Below are 22,316 nucleotides of genomic sequence, written 5' to 3' on the forward strand. Positions count from 1 at the left end.
GGATACTTAGCCCACTTCTTACTGGGCTCATAGGCTGTTGTTGGACTTATCACCATTTCCCCGCCCTTCCATTTCCCCCTCACCCCATCTCTTGGCTACCAGATTGTCCGACGGACTAAAACTCTGGCACTCATAATATGGCCCATTTGTACCATTAGCAAACACTTTAAAAAAAAAAAAAAAAAAAATGGTCAGCACCTCCCCACGGGCACCACAGGTTCATGCAGTGGAGGAAAGTTTAGAATGTCTTTACTTGTGCTGCACAGATAAGTCTCAATATGTTCTGAATAAATCTGCTTAAGGGTCTTTAGTGACTGCTGCACCTTGGCAGACCTGCTTTTGGGGCATGTGGGCTGTGCTATCAGGTTCTCATCAAGGTACATGGGTCTGGATTTTTGGCTCATTGCCGCCTCTGGTTTCTCCCAGGAGGGGCGGCGATGGCGGCGGTAAGCTCTTCCGGGCGGGCGGCCAGCTTCCAGCACCCCGCGGGGGTTTTCGGGGCCGGTTTCGTCGGGGCGCGGAGCATTGCTGCCCGTGAGAGGCGAGCCGGTGTGCAACGCCCCTGGTTGCGACACTGGCTCGATTTTTGGCTTCCGCCCGACCCGTACGCCCCACTGGGACCGCCTGTGGAAGCGGACGTTCCGAGCTGTAACGGCCGCAGTGAGGTCAGTGATGTCCACCTCAGGTCAGTGTGATTGTTTTTTTTTGCGATTTATGTTGTGGTGGCGTGAGTTATTTATTGGGAATGTTTTTGGTGGGGTTTTTTCTCCCCAGGTCTCTCTCAGGGCGCTCCTAGGCCGAATGTTTGGTCAAGATTTTCCCATGCTCAGCCGGCCTAGCGCCCCGAGAGAGGTAACACCTCCCTTAGTGCTCCGCCACACACTCGGGGTTCAGCTGGCCAATTTTGCTGACTGAAGCGCAAACTGTTCCCGGGCACAAACTTTACCGCCCCATCGCCATTACCGCCCCGAAATCAGCAAAGCCGAAAATCCTGCCCATGGAATGGCCATTTGGCATAGTGTTGTTGCATCTGTCACTGGCTGCAGGGAGATGCGAGGTGAATTGCATAGAGTGCGTTCTAGCTGTTAACAGGTGACGTTGCACTGACAGTGTGCAGTGACTGGGTGAAGAGAGTCACAACAGGAATATTAGAATGGAAACACCACAAGGTTGATGGGAATCTGTGACACTCCGACCAATGACTCACTAAAACCCTTAATCATCGGCCCATCAACTGACTCATGTTGTGACATCGCTGGCACGTGAATATTAAACAGGTCCAGTCTCCCAGAGGTGACCCAGTCACGTCACAGAGGTAAGGAGGCAGGAACTGAGCTGCATGAGAGAAACACAGAATTATTTTCACCGTCAAAAGGGTGCAGAATATGGGTGAGCTGAAAGAGAATGAGGCAGAGTGAACAATGTGCAGCAGGGGCCTGTACAAAAGGAAGAGGAATGAGAAATGAGTGATGGAGAGAATGTTGTGTGCTTCCACACTATGAGATAACCCAGGCTTCATACATCAATAATCGCTTTAAAAACAGAAATAAACATACAGAATGGGTACAAATTCCAACAACCTGATTGGAACTGGGGAAGTAGAAGACAGTCTGAGAATACTCCAAAATAGCTCAACATAAGAAATAGGAGCCGTAGTCGGCCATTCGGCCCCTCGAGCTTGCTCCGCCATTCAGTAAGATCATGGCTGATCTGATCTTGGCCTCAACTCCACTTCCCTGCCCGCTCCCCATAACCCTCGACCGCCCTATCATTCAAAAATCTGTCTATCTCCACCTTGGCCGTTGATTTTTGCCCCAGGATCAGTCATGGAAATTAAAAGCACTCCAAAAAGCAGCATTTTCTTCACGCCATACAAGCATATACAAAAGCTTTTTCCTTTTAGGAACTAAAATTGTGTTTCTCAATCTGGTAGGTCAGGACCACAAGTATGGCCTGAAATAAAAAGTTATGGAGACAAGAGTAAATCGGAATGTTTAAACCCCCGCCCTACAGCCCTGTCTTGCCCCACATACACACGAATGGGCTAACACCAACCCAAAACTGCAATACTATCTGTGCCGAAGAACAGGCTGGGGATTGTTCAACCCCAACCTCTCTCCCTGTTCACAACACATTGGCTCCAAATGGGCAATTTCCTGGAATCCAGTAGTTTTAGACGTTATTTAATCATAGAGTCATTACGGCACTGAAGGGGGCCATTCGGCCCATGCTGGCTCTCTACAGAGCAATCCAGTCAATCCCATTCCCCTGCCTCTATTCCCGTAGCCCTGCGAGTTCATTTCCCTCAAGTGCCTATCCAATTTCCTTTTGAAATCACTGATCATCTCCGCTTCCAACACCCTCGTAGGCAGCGAGTTCCAGGTTATTACAACTCGCTGCGTAAAAAAGTTCCTCCTCACATCCCCCCTGTATCTCTTGCCCAAAACCTTAAATCTGTGTCCCCTAGTCCTTGTACCATCAGCTAATGAGAACAGCCTTTTTCTGACTACCTTATCCAAACCAGTCATAATCTTGTAGGATCTATAGGATCTCCTTTCAACCTCCTTTGCTCCAAGGAGAACAACCCCAGCTTCTCCAACCTAACTGTGAGGCTAACATCCCTCATCCCTGGAACCATTCTGGTAAATCTCCTCTGCACCCTCTCGAGGACCTACACATCCTTCCTAAAATGTGATGACCAGAACTGGATGTAATACTCCAGTTGTGGCCTAACCAGAGCTTTATACTCAACACCTCTATTTCTGAAGCCCAAGATCTCATATGCTTTGCTAACTACTCTCTCAAAATGTCCTGGCACCTTCAAAGATCTATGCACATGAACCCCCAGGTCCCTCTGTCCCTGCACACTCTTTAGAACTGTTGGTTTAGTGGCACAGCATTAAGTTCTGCAGCTCTGGTCACAGATATGGACTGCAACCTCACCCGACCTTCAAACTTTCGTCTTCCGTGGGTGAGTCTTGCCAATTCTGGACCAGACCATAAGATGGAAGTAGGTGCTCCACGTCTGTGGCCCATGGGCACCGGGGAACATCCGCTACCTCTGGAGATGAGAAATGCATGGGAATTCACTAAACTGAAAGCAAAATCAACAGGCCATAGAATCAGAGTCCGGTCACCCAAAATTTAGCAGAGCTTCACAGCCCAGAAAATCTTGTACTTCCCACTCAGAGGCTGCGCAGTGAATTATAGAGATAAACCCTGCCATGTTTCTTTTTACATTGACAATTTAATTTAGAAAGCCCAAGGCAGTTGCTGGCAAAAAGAATTGAATGTCGATATAAGAGGTTTAGCTGGTCGGATGGGTGCATGTAGTCGATGCACTGCTCTGGGTTATCCTGAGGTGTAGGAGCTGGTGAGAGTGCCCTGCTGGGTACCTCCACTGCAACACTGTGGTCCAACATGGAGACACTCGTATTGCGATGCCAGCACACGTGCACTGTGGTGTTGGCACGGTGATGGGTCTGCTTGTCCAGCGAGCTGTGGGAGGAGTGAGTGTCGTCTTCAGATTCCTGCTCCAGTGACACTTCGTCTGAAGATCCTGGGAACATTCGGATAAACGCAGAAAGAGGAACAACAGTAGTGCTGTCAGTTTTTTATTTAAAACAAAGGAGGATGCTGTCAAGCTATTATCCGTTACCATAATTAAAATCAAGTAGTGGTCACTGACAAGTCAAAGATTGTAATTACTGCCAAAAACATTTAGGGTATATCAAATATTTGTTACCAACAACGTGGAGTTCATCAGTGATGGCGTCCTGTGGGACAATCTATTGGGAGGATCAAGTCTTTGGATACTGGAAGGACTGGGTTCTTGATTCCTATTGGAGAATCCATTGGGAGCATTCGGTACTTCACTTCTACTACATAACTCAGAACTGGAGTACAGGAGGTTTGCATCTTTAACTTCCATTGGATAATCCATTTGGACCTTGAATTTTAGATAGGCCATAGAGAAGTTAGATGCCTCTATAGTCATTTAGAATATGCAGGGATTTTGGTACTACAGGATAAGCAGGAATACTAGCATTCAGCTAGGCACTGCAATTACATGCTTGAAGATGGAGCGCACTGAACTTTGCCTATCTTTCAATTAAAGATAGGCAAGTCAGTATATTGTGCCTCATCGTCTCTCTCCGACAGCTGAGGAGAAGCCCTCAAAACGTATAACAGGGGCAATACAGACGTGAGGAAGTACACGATTCCAGGATGCATCTTCTAGTGGACGTGACAAGAGTACTTCCCTGTGAAATATATCTGGTAGGGTTGGCTCGGGAATAGAATTAAACACAAGGCCCCTACAATTTGCTCTCTCCTTCTCTCAGCCTCCAGTGATGATATATTGAGAATACTGACCAACTGCATGCACTCTCACTGAGTAACTTACTATTTGATCGATCACAGACGTTGGTCTCCAGGATTGTGGCTCTCTTCTCATTTGACTTCTTCACTACCTCAATGGCCATGTTCAGGTCCTCGATCCATTTCCCCATCTCTACTCGGGAGCTAAGAAAGGGAACGAGAGAAAGGATTACACCATTACACTGGTGTTCCCAATAAATTGTAAATTCAGGTGGGCCGAAATTGCCCCTTTCGACAAGGGGCGTGACTGCACTAAAGGGCGCCAAGCTGCTGGCCCGGCCGAAACCCTCCCTGGTGGCCTACTGTTAAAGTGGCTGCAGAGTGCGGAGCAGCCCTCCCCTCTAACTGATGGGGAGGGACGTTGTGACGTGTCAGTGACATGCTGATGGCTTGGAGAGTCTGCCGCTCCGACACGCCCCCACTTCCGCCCCGCTGGTAGCGGCCGCTCCGACACGCCCCCACTTCCGCCCCGCTGGTAGCGGCTGCTCCGACACGCCCCCACTTCCGCCCCGCTGGTAGCGGCCGCTCCGACCCCCCCACACTTCCGTCCCTCGCCCGACACCAACACCGCTCCGACCGGAAACGGAAACCAAAGAGCTGAAAATTGCCAGAATATCCGTCCCGTGCATTGGGGCAGATGGAACACCTAAACAACAGAAGGGGTGCCCCGTTTCAGGTAGAGGGCAAATTTGGCCCCAGATACCTAGTCCCATTTTGTGGTTATTTGTCTTCCACCTCTCTGATCTATCTCCATCATGCATCTAGGGCTGAGAGGCATTTTGTCAGGAGCAGGGTACCGCTGGAGTTGGGTTTTCCCTACCCCCTCTCTGCTGATCACGCCTCCCTAGAGGTCTGTGTCCTTACCGACTCTGGCGTTGAAATCACCGAGGAGGATCAGTTTGTTGTCCGTAGGGAGTCGAGACAGAGATTGTTCGAGGCTGGAGTAGAATGCCTCTTTGGCCTCATCTGTTGTGTCGAGTGTTTGCGGCGTACGCGCTGATGACCATGGTGCACTGGTTCCGGGATAGGGTGAGCCGGAGATCATGAGATGTTCGCTGATCCCGCAGGGGGAGTCTCCGAGGCGGTCGACCAGCTCGTTCTTGATGGCAAAGCCAACTCCATGGAGGCAGCGTTCTTCCTCTGGTTTGCCTTTCCAGAAGAAGGTGTAACCTTCTTTGAGCTGGCCTTTCCCTGCCCACTGGGTCTCGCTTAGGGCGGCAATGTCGACATCGAAGCGTCCGAGTTCCTAAGCAACGATGGCAGTGCGGCATTTGTTGGGGTTGTCCATGAGGGTCCTGACGTTCCAGGTCCCGAACTTCATTTTGAAGGGTGGAAGATGCCTGTGCGTGAGTTCTTTTAACATGGGGTGGCTGTTGCACACTGGCTACCACACGGACTTAGCAGAGCAAGGTCTTGGTCCAGTGGCAAGGGGGTCCAAGACGACTGGAGACCAGACACTGCTGCATGGGCCTACACTGGGTGAAGCTCCGTGCTGGGAGTGTACATTCATAATATTACCCCTCAAGTGTAACGGTATTGGACTCTGAGTTCTTCATAATACACTTTGTGAAATACAACACCTTTTACACACCAAATCAGTTCACAACTAAATGGGTCACTTTTGGTCTAGTGATTCTAGCTATTGAATTTCTGGTGGCTACAAGAGCTGAATAAATAGTCAACACCTGTAAATATGATCACATTGGATATATACGTGATCGTATTTACAGGTATATGCATAGAACACACGCACTCATTCACATTTTTACATTCACACCCACAGGATCACTCACATCTGTACACATCATAATCATGACGCAGCCAAAGAAGCAGATTCACAAACATGTACTGAAACATTTACACAGCACAATACAGGCACATAAGCCACTTACACAGGCATACCTTGAAATGGGTATACTTATATCCACATACAACAACTTGTATTTATATAGCACCTTTAACATAGTAAAACATTCCAAGTCACTTCCCAAGTGTTATAAGACAAAACAAATAAATTTGACACACCGAGTCGCATAAGAAGAAATTACGGCAGGTGACCAAAAGCTTAGTTAAAGAGGTAGGTTTGAAGGAACATCTTAAAGGAGGAAAGAGAGGTAGAGAGGCAGAGATGTTTAGGAAGGGAGTTCCAGAGCTTAGGGCTCGAACAGCTGAAGACACGGCCACCAATGGTTGAGCGATTATTATCAGGGATGCTCAAGAGGACAGAATTTGAGGAGTGCAGACATCTCGGGGGATTGTGGGGCTGGAGAAGATTACAGAGATAGGGAGGGGCGAGGCCATGGAGGGATTTGTAAACAAGGATGAGAATTTTGAAATTGAGGCATTGCTTAACCAGGAGCCAATGTAGGTCAGCGAGCACAGGGGTGATCGGGACTCGGTGCGAGTTAGAACATAGGCAGACGAGTTTTGGATGACCTCAAGTTTACGTAGGGTAGAATGTGGGAGGCCAGCCTGGAGTGCGTTGGATTAGTCAAGTCTAGAAATAACAAAGGTATGGATGAGGGTTTCAGCAGCAGATGAGCTGAGGCAGGGGCGGAGGTATACGCACACGTTATTGTACATATATACAGTCACACATGTGGCACAGGCCTTTACCTGTGGACAATCCCGGAGGTGGGATTCTCAGGTCACTACTCCGCCCTTGAGTGCCATCAACAAAATAAGACACCAGGATCATTCCTCTTAGTTTATTCATTGGGGAAGGGAATTCGAGGTAACCCCACCCCCATCGGTAATCTGAGAGACATGTTGTGGTCATTCTTATACATCCATTGAGAAAGTAACAGAGGTCACACCACTTCCTGTCCATCTTTTAAGCTGCACCCTGGCACAATCCCTTCTGTTCATCTGTGGAGTGATGCCATGGATTCACCACCATCCTCCATCAGCAACCCTGGCCCATCCTGCAAGCTACTGTGAAGAGGAGCTGGGGAAGGTAACCATGGAATAATATCGAGAATAAAACAATCTAAGCCTAATAATTGAGACACTTACCTTGCTGCTACAACAATAGTCTTCTGAGCGGAGTATATGGTGAAACAATGTGGAACCGACCACTCGTTCTCACTCTCCTCAATCTACAAAGATAAATAGCTGTAACAAAGTGCACCACACTGAGCCCACAGCAACCACATTCAGACAATGTAAATGCCTGAGTTGCATTTGAACCAAGGTTCCCAAGGTAAAAGATCTCAAGACATTTGGTCAGCAAAAGAGGTGAGAGATAGTATAAAACTAAAAGGGCTGAGACAAAAGGCAAATAATAGTGGCGATCCCATAGACTGGGAGAGATAGAAAGAGCAGAAAAGGAATTTAAAGAAATTGGGAAGAGCTGCAAAAAGGGAATATGACAAAAAAAACTTTTGAGGGATATCAAGGATAACACTAAAGGTTTTTACAAGTATACGAAGAGAAAAAGGGTGGCCAAGGGTAATGTAGATAGATCCCTTGGAGATAGATGCAGGTGATATTGTAATTGAAAATAAGGAAATAGCAAACTTGCTAAATAATTACTCTGTAGAGGGTGAGGATAATGTACCAGAGATACGAGGAAAAATAAAAAATAAATCAAGGAAAGGAACTTACTAGGTTTAATCTAAAAAACGGTAATGAAGAAAATAATGAGACTGAAGATAAGACAAATCTCAAGGACGTGATGGTTTCCAGCCCAGGGTATTAAAAGAAGTAGGTGAGGAAATGTAGATGCTCGAGTCATGATCTTTCAAAATTCTTTTGATTCAAGAACTGTTCCCATGGATTGGAAAGCTGTCCGTGCCACTCCATTCCTGAAGAAGGATGAGAGAGAGAACCAGGAAATGATCAGCCTGTTGGACTCATGCCTGTTGTGGGGAAGTTACTAGAATCCGTCATTAGGGACAGAGTGACTGAGCACTTGGACAAATATGTACTGATCAGAGAGAGCCAGCACGCATTTGTAAAGTGTAAGTCATGGCAAATGAGCTTAGTTGAATTTTTTGAGAAGGTCACTAATGTGGTCGATAAGGGAGTGTCTATGGATGTTATTAAAATGGAGTTCCAGAAGGTTTTCGGTAAAGTTCCACAACAGATTTTGTTAGCAAAAATGAAAGAGCATAGAATTAAGGGCAACCTGTTGGTATGGGTAGGGAATTGGTTAGGTGGTAGGAGACAGGATAATTGGTATGTACTCAAATTGGCTGGGTGTGACGAGTGGGATTCCCTGGCGATCTGTACTGGTGCATCAGCTTCTCACTATGTATAAATGACTTGGATGAAGGAATAGAGAGCCATATATCCAAGTTGGCTGACGGCACCAAGTTAGGTGGCTCAGTGAATAGTGTCGATGGGTTCAGAAAGTTGCAAAGAGACATTAATAGATTGACGAGTGGGCAAAACTGTGGCTGATGGAGTTCAACGTGGGAAAGTGTGAGGTCATCTAATTTAGACCTAAGAAAGATAGATCAGATAAATGGTGAGAAGCTAGGATCAGTGAAGAAGCAGAGAGATTTCACTAAAAACTAAAGTACAGGTACAAACACTTATTAAAAAGGCTAGTGGAATGTTGGCCTTAATCTCAAGGAGGCGGGAATACAAAGGGATCGAGGTCATGCTATAGTTATATAAAGCTCTGGTTAGACCCCATTGAGAGTACTGCGTTCAGTTCTGGGCAGCACACCTCCGGGAGGATAGTGGCCTTGGAGGAGGTGCAACACAAATTCACCAGAATGATACCATGTTGGCAGGGCCAATATAGAATACACATATTTTCAGGGGACAATATTGAAAGAGGTTGAGGGAGAAAAAGATCTTGGTGTTATTGTGCACAGATCAGTGAAGTTTCATGGCCAATGTAGAGAAACTGTAGCTAAAGCTAACAGGTTGTAGTAACAGAACCATTCAGTATAAAGCGAAGGACGTGATTTTGAAACTACAGGTCACTGGTCAGACTGCATCTAGAGTACTGCATCCAGTTTTGGTCCCCCCATATGATGGCCTTGGAAGAGGTCCAGAGGAGAGTACAAGAAACTAGGGCAGTCTTGCTACAACTGTATAGAGCATTGGTGAGACCACACCTGGAGTACTGCGTACAGTTTTGGTCTACTTATTTAAGGAGGGATATACTTGCATTGGAGGCAATTCAGAGAAGGTTCACGAGGTTGATTCCTGAGATGAAGGGGTTGTCTTCTGAAGGAAGGTTGAGCAGGTTGGGCCTATACACATTGGAGTTTAGAAGAATGAGAGATGATCTTATTGAAACATTTAAGATTTTGAGGGGGCTGGACAGGGTAGATGCAGAGAGGATATTTCCCCTCATGGGGGAATCTGGAAATAGGGGGCATAGTTTCAAAATAAGGGGTCGCACATTTAAAACAGAGATTTATTTTCTCAGAGGGTTGTGAATCTATGGAATTCTCTCCCCCAGAGAGCTGTGGAGGCTGGGTCATTGAATATATTTAAGGTGGAGATAGACAGATTTTTGAATGCTAAGGGAGTCAAGGGTTATGGGGAGCGGGCAAGGAAGTGGAGTTGAGGCCAAGATCAGATCAGCCATGATTTTATTGAATGGCGGAGCAGGCTCGAGGGGCTGAATGGCCTACTCCTGCTCCTATTTCTTATGTTCTTATGTAAGAATGATTCCAAGCATAAAGAACCCCAGCTACTCGGACAGGCTCAAGGATCTTGGTCTATTTACTTTGGAGCAATGTGGTCAATAACCTGACCCGATAGAGGTCCATAAAACAATGAAAAGCTAGATAGAGTCCCTTTTGGTAGATTATTCCAGTTTAACAGATTGGGGAGGATCAGGGACCTGAGTTTAAACTATGTAAGAGTAGGAATAGACTGAATATTATAGAGTTGTGAGCCTCTGGAATACATTGCCGGCTGCATTTCGGGTGGGATGGCTGCTAGCTCTCTGCAGATCTTCAAGAGGGAGCTCGGAAGTGTCTAGTCATGATGCTCCGACTGCCGTGGTGTGGGGCAACTGGTCTTTCCTGCCTCTCAATTTTATATGTTTTATACTGAGGCTAAAAAAGTTGAATTATGAGAATAGGCTTTTATTCCCTAGAGTGCAGAACAATAGAGTGTGATCTAAGTGCTTAAGATGATGATTTGATGTGATAGATAGAGAAACTATTGCCTCTGGTGGGGAGTCCAGAACAAGGGGGCATAATCTTAAAATTAGAGCTAGGGCATTCAGAGGTGATACGAGGAATCACTTCTTCACACAAAGGGTGGTGGTAATCACAAACTCTCCCCAAAAAGCTGTTGATGCTGGGGGTCAATTGAAAATCTTTGGTAAGAGTATTAAAAGGATATGGAACCAAGGTTGGTAGATGAGAGTTAAGATACAGATTAGCCATGATCGAATTGAATGGTGGAACAGGTTCGCAGGGCTGAAAGGCCTCCTCCTGTGCCTATGTTCCTACTGTAATATCCAGCTACTGAAGTGATGAATTTTAAAATTAGACAAATGCAATGGAGTTGGAAGCAAGAGGGTGGAGGTCATGGACTGGGAATCAGACAGCAAAATGAAGAGTCATTCAACAAATTTAGGAGCAAGATGGAGACCAATTCAGTAACAGAAAGGACGGGACAATGAAGGCTGATATTGATTCAGGTTAAAAGAAAAATGGCTCGGGAAGAAACCTAATCAAAAGAATAAAGAACAAGAGGACAAAGGGAGACCAATTGGGGAGGGTTTGGAGCAATGCAACAAAGGCACAGAGCATTCAGTCAAAACAACAACAACTTGTAATTATATAGCACCTTTAACGTAGTAAAACGTCCCAAGTTCTTCACAGCAGTGTTATAACACAAAGGCATGCAAGTAAAGGGATATAATGTTGTACAGGTTGAACCTCCCTTATCCAGCACTCCCTTATTCAGAACCACCCCTCGTCTAGAACCATTCCCAGCAACAGGGTGGCGCATGTGCACAACTCCGACATGAACAAATCAAAGTCCTTTCTCGCTGCCCATTCCCGCAAATCACTGGCCTGCGCACCCCCCGCCGCACTCCCAGCCCCAAGCCAGCCAGCCCCGATATTCCCTTGCTCAGTACCTGTACCATCCAATTTAACGTGACCACCCCTCGTCCGGAAAAATCCCTTATCCAGAACAGGCCAGGTCCCGAGTGTTCCCGATAAGGGAGGTTCAACCTGTACTGAGTGAGGGAACAGCAGAGGTGCCCGATATGTTGTGTCCGTTTTACAGAGAATGGTGAAAATGAGACTGTAGGAAGGTGGGAAAGAAGCCCGACTGAAGATAAATATTCAAAAGGAAATGGTTAAAAGTCTTAATGGTCCTAAAAGCAGAAAGTCTCCAGGCTCAGATGGTATCCATCCCAGAATACTCAGACATTTTCCAAAACTCTGCTTTGTCCTGGTTGGTATTGAGCTTCAAGTGTTACTGGCATGTATGCCATCAGACTCCTGACTTCTGTCTTGTAGGTGGTGAAAAGGCTTTGGGGAGTCAGGAGGTGAGACACTTGCCACAGAATACCCAGCCTCTGACCTGCTCTAGTAGCCACAGTATTTATGTGGCTGGGCTAGTTGAGTTTCTGGTTAAAGGCGGGAGACCGTGACGGAGGTGTGGCGAGTGTTTTTGTGGCGGAGGAGCGGCGAGAAATCGTGGCAGAGGTGCGACAAATGAGGGTACAGGGCCCAGAAGAGCCAAAGGCCCAGGGGCAGCACGGGCCAGCCCACACTGCGATATGTGTGTGCACTAGGTCCGTGCAGCAGAGCAAGTCCCCAGTTGTCTTGGTTAGCCCTTGCCACTGGATAAAGACCGAGCTCTGTCGAGTCCGTGTGGTGGCCGATGTGCAATGGTCACCACACATTAAAAAAATCCACGCACAGGCATCTTCCACCCCCTCAATTGGAGTTCATGACTGGAACATCGGGTCCTTCATTGAAACATCTGTGAACTCGTGTGGAAGCAAGTCATCCTCGTTCGAGGGACCGCCTATGATGATGATAAGGCAAAACAAATAAATTTGACACTGAGCCACATAAGACGAAATTACGGCAGATGACCAAAGGTTTGGTCAAAGAGGCAGGTTTTAAGGAGCGTCTTAAAGGAGGAAAGAGAGGTAGAGAGGTAGAGAGGCAGAGGTTTAAGGAAGGAGTTTCAGAGCTTAGGACCCAGGCAACAGAAGGCACGGCCACCGATGGTTGAGCGATTATAATCAGGGATGCGCAGGAGGGCAGAAGTTGGGGAGCGCAGATATCTCGGGGGTTGTGACGCTGGAGGAGATTACAGAGGTAGAGAGGGGCGAGGCCATGGAGGGATTTGTAAACAAGGATGAGAATTTTGAAATCGGGGCGTTGCTTAACCGGATCTAAGAACATGAGGAAAAGGGAAGAGGCAATAAGAGGTTAAAATGTCTATGTCTTTAAATCACAACACATTCAAAGATCTTCTAAATCTGTATTCATCTTGCACAAAGGTCCTAAGTGTAAGCAGGATCTACACTGAGCAGCTGTTGCTTAATTCAACAGTTGCTGTGAGAAGCAAGGGAATTGCACGCTCACAGAACATCCGCATTATTCAATACTCACCGGGGGCTCTAGCACGATCAGCTGGCAACGGTGCAAATACACAGAAGGAAGAAAGAAAACCATAATGTAGAGCAGAGTGAGGAGGTTGCTGCACAATGAATCCCTGCCAATAAAGACTTGTACAGAGGGTGAACTAAATGTCCACGTTTGGCGGTGATTTCAGTGAGTTTCACTGACTTTGGTTTATTATCTGAAGATAATGGTGACGGTTCACTGGGGACAGTTCCCAACTGGCACGTGTCATGTTAACGAGGCTAGAGAAACAGCGGTGGCCCATCGGCTCTGCAATAAGGGTATGGTAGCATAGTGTTTATGTCACTGGACTAATCATCCAGAGGCCTGGACTGATGATCCGAACGCGAGTTCAAATCCCACCACGGCAGCTGGGGAATTTAAATTAAGTTAATAAATAGATCTAGAATTTTAAAAAAATTGCTAGTATCAATAATGGTGACCATGAAACTGCCGGATTGTTGTAAAAGCCCATCGGGTTCACTCATGTCCTTTAGGGGAGGAAATCTGCTGTCCTTACCCGATCTGGCAGATATGTGACTGAAGACCCACAGCAATGTGGTTGATTCTTAAAGGGCATAGCAAGCCACCCAATTGTACAAAGGCGGCTCACCACCTCCTCCTCAAGGGAAATCAGGGATGGACAATAAATGCCGGCTCCGCCCACATCCCATGAACAAATAAATAAAAAAGATCATGGCTGATCTTTGACCTCAACTCCACTTTCCCGCCAATCCCCACATCCCTTAGTGTCCAAAAGTCTGTCGGTCTCTGTCGTGAATATACTCAATGACTCGGCATCCACAGCCCTCTGCGGTAGAGAATTACAAAGATTCACCATTCTCTGAGTGATGAAATTTCTCCTCATCTCAGTTTTAAAAGGCTGACCCCTTATCCTGAGACGATGACCCCTGGTTCTAGGCTCTCCAGCCAGGGGAAGCATCCTCCAAGCATCTACCCGGTCAAGCCCTCTAAGAATTTTACACATTTCAATGAGATCGCCTCATTCCAGAGAGTATAGGCCCATTCTACTCAATCTGACAGGACAGCCCTCTCACCATATTAAATTGTTGTCAGCGCAACCATTACGAGGTTAATCATTGCAGTACAGATATGAGAGAACCAAGGAGAATGGAAATATTTCTGTGTGGGATAGAGACAACAAGCAAGTACATGTGTGGACCAGTAATCCCAAGGCCTGGACTAATAATCTATAGATGTGAGTTCAAATCCCACCACAGCAGTTTGTGAATTTGAATTCTGTTAATTAAATAAATCTAGAATAAAAAGCTAGCATCAGTAATGGTGATCATGAAGCTCGTAAAAACCGAACTGGTTATTTAATGTCCTTTAGGGAAGGAAATCTGCCGTCCTTACCCGGTCTGGCCTATATGTGACCCACAGTAACGTGGTTGACTGTTAATGGCCTAGTTTTATCAAACCGCTACTAAAAAGTATAAGAATGAAACCGGTCAGACCACTCAACATCGACCCGACGCGGATACGGCAAAAGCACACCCAGCCCAGTCGATCCTGCAGTGGTACACTCAGCAATGGTACACCCAGCTCAGTCGACCCTACAGTGGTACACCCAGCAATGGTACACAACAGCCCAGTCGACCCTACAGTGGTACACCCAGCAATGGTACACCCAGCCCAGTCAACCCTACGGTGGTACACCCAGCAATGGTACACCCAGCCCAGTCGATCCTGCAGTGGTACACCCAGCTCAGTCGACCCTACAGTGGTACACCCAGCAATGGTACACCCAGCCCAGTCGACCCTACAGTGATACACCCAGCAATGGTACACCCAGCCCAGTCGACCCTACAGTGGTACACCCAGCAATGGTACACCCAGCCCAGTCGACCCTACAGTGGTACACTCAGCAATGGTACACCCAGCTCAGTCGACCCTACAGTGGTACACCCAGCAATGGTACACACAGCCCAGTCGACCCTACAGTGGTACACCCAGCAATGGTACACACAGCCCAGTCGACCCTACAGTGGTACACCCAGCAATGGTACACCCAGCCCAGTCGACCCTACAGTGGTACACCCAGCAATGGTACACCCAGCTCAGTCGAAGCCGACAGTGGTACACCCAGCTCAGTCGAAACCTACAGTGGTACACCCAGCAATGGTACACACAGCCCAGTCGACCCTGCAGTGGTACATCCAGCCATGGTACACCCAGCCCAGTCGACCCTGCTAAGTCCTCCTCACTAATATCTGGAGACTTGTGCCAACATTGGGAGAGCTGTCCCACAGAGACCTTGTTGGTGCCTTATACTTCAGGACTTTGTCATCAATGTAGATTTCTCAATAAAAGAAAGGCTGGTGAAATAGGTGGAAACCTGGCCGATTATGTGATACTTTATCAAACACCCTTTGGAAGTCCATATACATATCAACTGCACTGCCCTCATCCACCCGGTGTCACCTCATCAAAACACTCAATCTAGTTAGTCAAACATGATTTGCCTTTAACAATCAGTGCTGGCTCTCCTTTATTAGTCCATGCTTGTCCAAGTGGCATAGAAACATAGAAAATAGGTGCAGGAGTAGGCCATTTGGCCCTTCGAGCCTGCACCACCATTCAATAAGATCATGGCTGATCATTCACTTCAATACCCCTTTCCTGCTTTCTCTCCATACCCCTTGATCCCTTTAGCCGTAAGGGCCATATCTAACTCCCTCTTGAATATATCCAATGAACTGGCATCAACGACTCTCTGCAGTAGGGAATTCCACAGGTTAACAACTCCCTGAGTGAAGAAGTTTCTCCTCATCTCAGTCCTAAATGGCTTACCCCTTCTCCTTAGACTATGTCCCCTGGTTCTAGACTTCCCCTACATCAGGGACATTCTTCCTGCATCTAACCTGTCCAGTCCTGTCAGAATTTTATATGTTTCTATGAGATCCCTTCTCATCCTTCTAAACTCCAGTGAATACAGGCCCAGTCGATCCAGTCTCTCCTCATATGTCAGTCCTGCCATCCTGGGAATCAGTCTGGTGAACCTTCACTGCATTCCCTCAATAGCAAGAATGTCCTTCCTCAGATTAGGAGACCAAAACTGAACACAATATTCCAGGTGAGGCCTCAGCAAGGCCCTGTACAATTGCAGTAAGACCTCCCTGCTCCTATACTCAAATCCCCTAGCTATGAAGGCTAACATACCATTTGCCTTCTTCACCACCGCATTCTCCCGGATTATTGTTTCTAAAAGCGTCCCCACCACCGACGATAAACTGACTGGACTGTAATTACCAGGTCTTTCCTGCTCCCCTTTTTTGAACAAGGATGTAACATTTGCAAACCTCCAGTCCTCTGGCACCACCCCTGTATCTAAGGAGGGTTGGAAGATTGTGGCCAGCACCGCCACAATTTCTACCCTACTTCCCTCAGCAACTGAGGATGCATCCCATCCGGGCCGGGTGACTTATCCACTTTAAGTGCTGCCAGCCTTCCTAGCACCTCCTTTTTATCTATTGCTATCTCAGCCAGTATCCCGACAACTCCCTCGCTTATCGTAGCTTTGGCAAAGTCCTCTTCCTTGGCAAACACCGATGCAGGACATTTAGTATCTCAGCCGTACCTTCTGGCAACACCGATAGATCTCCATTTTGGTCCCTAACTGGCCCCACCGCTCCTCTGCCAACTCTTTTACTGTTAATATGCCGATAGAGGACCTTTGGTTCCCTTTTATGCCAGCCACCAATCTATTCTCTTTGTCCCCCTTATTTCACTTTTCACCTCTCTGTACTTTTTGTATTCAGCCTGATTCTCCCTTGTATTATTGAGCTGACATCTATCACACACCCCCTTTTTCTGCTTCATCCTGCTCTCTAACACCTTTGTCATCAGGGAACTCTGACTTTGGTGGCCCTTGTGGGATTGCACCTAGACTGCGCCCGGACCATCTTCTCTTTAAAGGCTGCCCATTGCTCCATTATGCTACATTCTGATTCCTAGAGTCATGTAAAGAAAGCCGGGCTGTCAGCAATTAGATTTTCTCTGACCAGTTTATGGCAAATACCAAGGCTCCACATGTATACTAATGTTTGGGATATGGGTATTTGTTGATACAACAGAACAGCTTGGGCCAAAAATTGCTGCCTCCCCGGGTGTGCACGATGTGCGGTTCCAGGCGTGCGATGCTGAGAACCAATATGTCAAAAATTCTTTAGACAGATCCTACGCATCCCCAGGAGAATGACATCCGCGCGGGAGAGATTGGGCAATTTGCCCAATTCGTGCCCAGTGAATGTCCTTCAAACCCTTAAGCCTGGTAAAAGCAGGCGCATAGATTACTTAAGACTTTTAAAATATAGAAAAATTAAATTTAATCATTCATTTTTATATTAAAAACCTTGTCCATTAAGGTAAGTTTATTTTTAACTATTAAAACACTTTTTTTTTAAATTCAAAAAAACTTTTTTTTCCTAAAACATTTCAATTTCAATTAATTTTAAATATGTGAGGTGATTTTTAAAATTTATTGTGCTGTGTTTCTTATTTTGGGGAGGTTTTCTCATCGATAGTAATGGGAGCCCGTACAAACGGAGCTCCCATTATCGTCAATGAGAATAGTGCATCGTGATTGGTGGTCCCGGCCCATGTGATCCCAGCAGATACGCATGTACCTCGAAGGCAGATCCCCGTACGCTGCACAGGGAATGAAGGCCTCCCACCGAAATCCTACCTTCCTCCGAGACCACCAGATATTATCATAGAATTTTGGGGGCTCGGAGGGGTTCGTCCGACCCCAATTTTCGGCCCAATAATGCACCAAGAATTACCAGCAGCACAATCCTACTTGGTCTTCTTTGCTCCTTACAGTAAACTCGGTGTTAAAAGGTGTTGGGTGTGTGTTTAAGCCTTCTATGCTACAGGTGCTCAATAAGGAACTGAAGTCCAGCCATATCTGGAGCATCCTCTCTCTCCAGGACAGGGCACAAGAAAAAGCTAGTTGCCATTGCCTCTTCCCTTGCAGGCTCCAAGCTCTCCCTTGCTGTTTTATCAATACTATTATGGTGAATATTTTCTCTCTGCATCCTCCTAACAAACATGTTTCCTTCTCGCATCCTTGTCATCGCCTCCGAGATACTTTTCCCAGACCTCAGAACTGTCGATCTCCTTACTTCCCTCAGTCTTTCCTCCCACCGACAAGTATAGGTTTTTAAAAGCCAAGCCTGGTGTCACCTAATCCTTACTTCCCGACTTACTCAGGGGGAGAAATTGGGGTAGTTTGCGGCTCCCGATGGCACCCCCGGGGGCGCTACCGACATTCCGCCCGGGCACTGCGTGGGAATGACTCTCCATAATTCTGCAGGAGTTTAGCGGCGGCGGTAACCGGTAGCACCCCGCCCTGCTGGCGGTGACAACGTCATCGCTGTGCGCAGCTCCCCGATTTCGCCCTGGAACAAAAAATGGCCCGCGTCCCCTGAAGCTGCGGCGGGCGATGACAGTGACAGCTTCAGGCAACGTGAACGGGGCGGCAGAGGCTCGCGGGTTGCATGTTAAAGGGGAGGTGGTGGACGGGTCCATAAAAAATGTGGCGACTTACTTATTGTGGCCCATTGCTGCTTTGAACGTGGGGTCCATGCCGTGATCTGGTAGCCTGAGTCTCCGCTTGAGTACCTGGCTGGTGGCAGGGCACCCCCACTCCCCAGTGGTGCAGTTCGGATGCTGCAAAGTTAGCAGCTTGGGCAACTTCCCTTTAATGAAGGGGAGAGCCCCTCCTACGCGGCAGCGCTACACAGCCCAGTGCGTAGCACTGCACCCAGCTCCTGATCCGTCCGCCCCATTAGCGCCCCAGACAGGAAGTGGAGCGTGTTGTTTTGTGATCCACTTCCTCTCGGGGGCAGTAACCCCAATTTCGAGGGCGGGGCGGAATTTTCACGCCTCGCGGATATTATCGACCCCAAGCAGGGCGCAACGGAATTTCTCAGCCTACATCCTCGATCCTATACTTTCCAACCTGGTTGGTGCCTTGCACGGCATGATCTTGCCATCAGATTTCTCAATAAAAGAAAGACAGAGAGAGTCAGACAGGGATGGACAGAACAAGACAGACCGATGTGTGGAAGACAGACACAATCCCCAGAGACTTGATCTTCGGACAACTCAGATTGTTGGCTCCTGGAGACAATTCCTAACAGCTCCATTCATGAAGGGTTCTTTACATTCTATACATCAAGCAACTGTCCAAACATTTAGTGTATCCTTGTCACAAGAACGTTAAAGCTTCTCTCTGTATACTTACAATCATCCCGTATAGCGGCAGCTGGCCATGCACTTTAAACTGGTTGCTGGCCGTCACTCCTTTGCTGGTGTACAGCAGCATGTCGGAGAACTAGGAGACAAGACAGACGCAGTGAGTCCTACAATGTGGCTCACCATTTAGAGAAAAATTAACAGATCAAGCTATCAAACTGAGCAATTCCACCACACTCAGAGATACCAAAGGGAAATATGCAGAGAGCCTTAAAACACGATGAAACCGAAACATGTCAAAAGAGAAAGCAGAGTAGTGGTGATTGGTTGTTTTTCAAACTGGAGGGAGGTATACAGTGGTGTGTCCCAGGGGTTGGGATCAGGTTCAATCTTCCCATTAAGCTGCGTGGCCCACTCAAATTTCCGCACTTGTGCGGTTTTTCCATTTAAACGCCGCTGAGCGACCACGTGGGACCTCCACACCCCCGTCACACCCAAGCTCCCCGTCACACCCAAGCTCCCCGTCACACCCAAACATCTATCGAACTGAAATAGTTGCTTTTACATAGAGGGGAATCAGCGGTGAGGGTATGAGTGTGGGAGAATGTAAATGCTATGCATAGCCGATAAGAGTCCTTGAAAGGCGTAATCACCATTATTATATATAATGGAGTTAATTACCAACGTTTCAGGGTGCTCAGGTGGTTGAGAAACCCTTCACAGCCAGATGAACTGACAATGACTGACAGTGCAAGGGAGCGTTACACATGTGGGAATACAAAGGGGCAAGCTGAGAATCAGGCACCTTTATATACAGGGGAATCACAGTGGGATAAGGCCAGTGAGAGGGCTTGTTCCCTTACAAACAGGAGAATCAGTGGAGAGAGACAGGGTCAGCTCCCTTATGTCCATGGCTAGTCGATGGTACCAACACTTACCAAGAAAAACATCCTCTGCTGCAGACCTTTTTTGGTAAGTTTATAGAGACAGCCTTCCCGAATGAAGTCCTGAGGGAACAGGAAACACAGGAGTTTATAATTAAGTTGCCCAATGTGCATTCTCCACCTGAGTGATGACTGAAAGACATCACAGCTGAGCCCGGTCGTCTCCTCCCGCTTCATCCATATATGTGACCATCCACAAGAGGTGGCAACCCTTGCTATTTCGGCCTCACTTCCTTGGTGTCAACAATCCCATTGCTGTGTGCGCAAATTGGCTGCCGCGTTTCCTACATTACAACAGTCACTACTCTTCAAAAGTACTTCATTGGCTGTGAAGCGGTTTGGGATGTCCTGAAGTTGTGAAAGGTGTATATAAATGCACGTGTCTCTTTCTTTCTTACGCTCGTGTGCAGTGTAAGGGGAGAGAGATGTCGAATCACGGGTCAAGGGCCAGTCAAGAGCAGTGACAGTTATCCTGGTCAGTGACAAGAGAATGTTCTGCTGCCCTCCCGCTCTACCCTCCAAAGTATGGAGCATCCTGTGATAGTGCAACAATTCAAACACCAGCCAGGCCAACAGCACACTTGTGTTTGACAAACCTGATTGAGTTCTTTGCTGAAGTAACGGAGAAGGTGGATGAGGGCAGCGGGGTTGCTGTTGTGCATGTGGACTTTCAGAAGGCGTTTGACAAAGTGCCACATAATGGACTTGTTAGCAAGACTGAAGCCCACGGGGATTAAAGAGGCAGTGACTGTGTGGATACAAGATTGGCTTAGAGACAAAAAGCAGAGAGCAGTGGTGAACGGTTGTTTTTCAGACTGGAAGGAAGTATACAGTGGTGTTCCCCAGGGTTATTAGGACCTTGCAGGAAGATAAAAGCTACCCCTACGAATGCCTAACCCCTAGAAGGCAACCCCCACTGCACTAGTGTGACAGTTCCACCATTCTGGCATCCCAGAGTCAAATCCCTGTTTGTGCTGAGTTCTGAGTTTGTTTCCTGGCATGAACCCACACCCACCATACCCTGTGGTAAGAATGTCCAAACTCAATTAGGAGAGTTTCATAGAAACATAGAAATTAGGTGCAGGAGCAGGCCATTCGGCCCGTCGAGCCTGCACCGCCATTCAATAAGATCACGGCTGATCATTCAACCTCAGTACCCTTTACTGCTTTCTCTCCATACCCCTTGATCCCTTTGGCCGTAAGGGCCACATCTAACTCCCTTTTGAACATATCCAACGAACTAGCCTCAACAACTTTCTGCAGTAGAGAATTCCACAGGTGAACCACTCTCTGAGTGAAGAAGTTTCTCCTCATCTCAGTCCTAAATGGCTTACCCTTTATTCTTAGACAGTGACCCCTGGTTCTGGAACTCCCCAGCAACGGGAACATTCTTCCTGCCTCTAACCTGTCCAGTCCCGTCAGAATTTTAATTGTTTCTATGAGATCCCCTCTCATTCTGGGCTGAATTTCCCTCCTCCTTCAAAGGTTTGCGTTTAATTGGTGTCGAGGAGCAGGAACAAGAGAAGGCGAGCGCTCCACATTTCCTGGACTTACCCTTCCTGGCAGAGTCAGATTGTCAACGCCAATAAGGTCTCGCTGCAGCTCCGTGAGCTTCTGAAAATTCTCCAGCCTGATTAAACTGCTGTGCAGCTGCGCACTCATCTCTCTGACCTCCTTCAGGGCATCTGCACAGGGAAAGCAGCAGCAAGATCTGTCCAACAGCCAGTAAACACCACAGTACCCAATACTCCCGAGCTGATCGCAGCAGTCTGTGACTGGCTGGGGATTTGCTTCGGGCAGATTCAATACACGGTTACACACTGCACACAGCTGCTAGGATTGGCTTTTTTCACCTGTATGGTAGCAGAATCGCCTCCACACCTCACAAACCCTCATGTTCTCGGCAGTTCAACCCAAGACGATTCAGTTACGGACAGAGCTATTTGCACTAGAAAAATGCTCTGATTGGCTCTCCATTATATTCAAGGGTCGGAACAACGCGGTCAGGAGGTTTAGGTGAACGCAGTGGGAACAATATGGTCGGAAGATCAGCACCACAGCTCCCAGCTCGGTCAACGCAGTGGGAACAACGCGGTCATTGCAAGCACTTCTTCCGCCTCCGGTTTCGGGTTCGAGGAATCGCGCACGCGCAAGAGGTGTCGGGGCGGAGTCCAGAGAAAACGGGTGCAGAAAAAAC

General features: G+C 47.5%; 1 protein-coding gene across 3 annotated transcripts in view; it reads right to left on the minus strand.

Moving 5' to 3' along the window:
• Nucleotides 1–22,316, minus strand: part of farp2 (FERM, RhoGEF and pleckstrin domain protein 2) — a 125,766-nt gene that overhangs the window by 16,187 nt on the left and 87,263 nt on the right. For 2 of the 3 annotated variants that reach the window (XM_070883224.1, XM_070883226.1), the window contains exons 17-21: nucleotides 21,674–21,804; nucleotides 20,114–20,182; nucleotides 19,225–19,314; nucleotides 7,396–7,478; nucleotides 4,406–4,524 (exon numbers count right to left, since the gene is read on the minus strand). In XM_070883224.1, the coding sequence (XP_070739325.1) occupies nucleotides 4,406–4,524; nucleotides 7,396–7,478; nucleotides 19,225–19,314; nucleotides 20,114–20,182; nucleotides 21,674–21,804 (492 nt within the window). Of the gene's footprint in view, nucleotides 1–3,395; nucleotides 3,560–4,405; nucleotides 4,525–7,395; nucleotides 7,479–19,224; nucleotides 19,315–20,113; nucleotides 20,183–21,673; nucleotides 21,805–22,316 lie in introns of all 3 variants that reach the window. The other variant, XM_070883223.1, reaches the window with a different exon arrangement.

Source organism: Pristiophorus japonicus, chromosome 6 (genome assembly GCF_044704955.1).
Source record: "Pristiophorus japonicus isolate sPriJap1 chromosome 6, sPriJap1.hap1, whole genome shotgun sequence".
Classification (NCBI taxonomy): Eukaryota; Metazoa; Chordata; class Chondrichthyes; family Pristiophoridae; genus Pristiophorus; species Pristiophorus japonicus.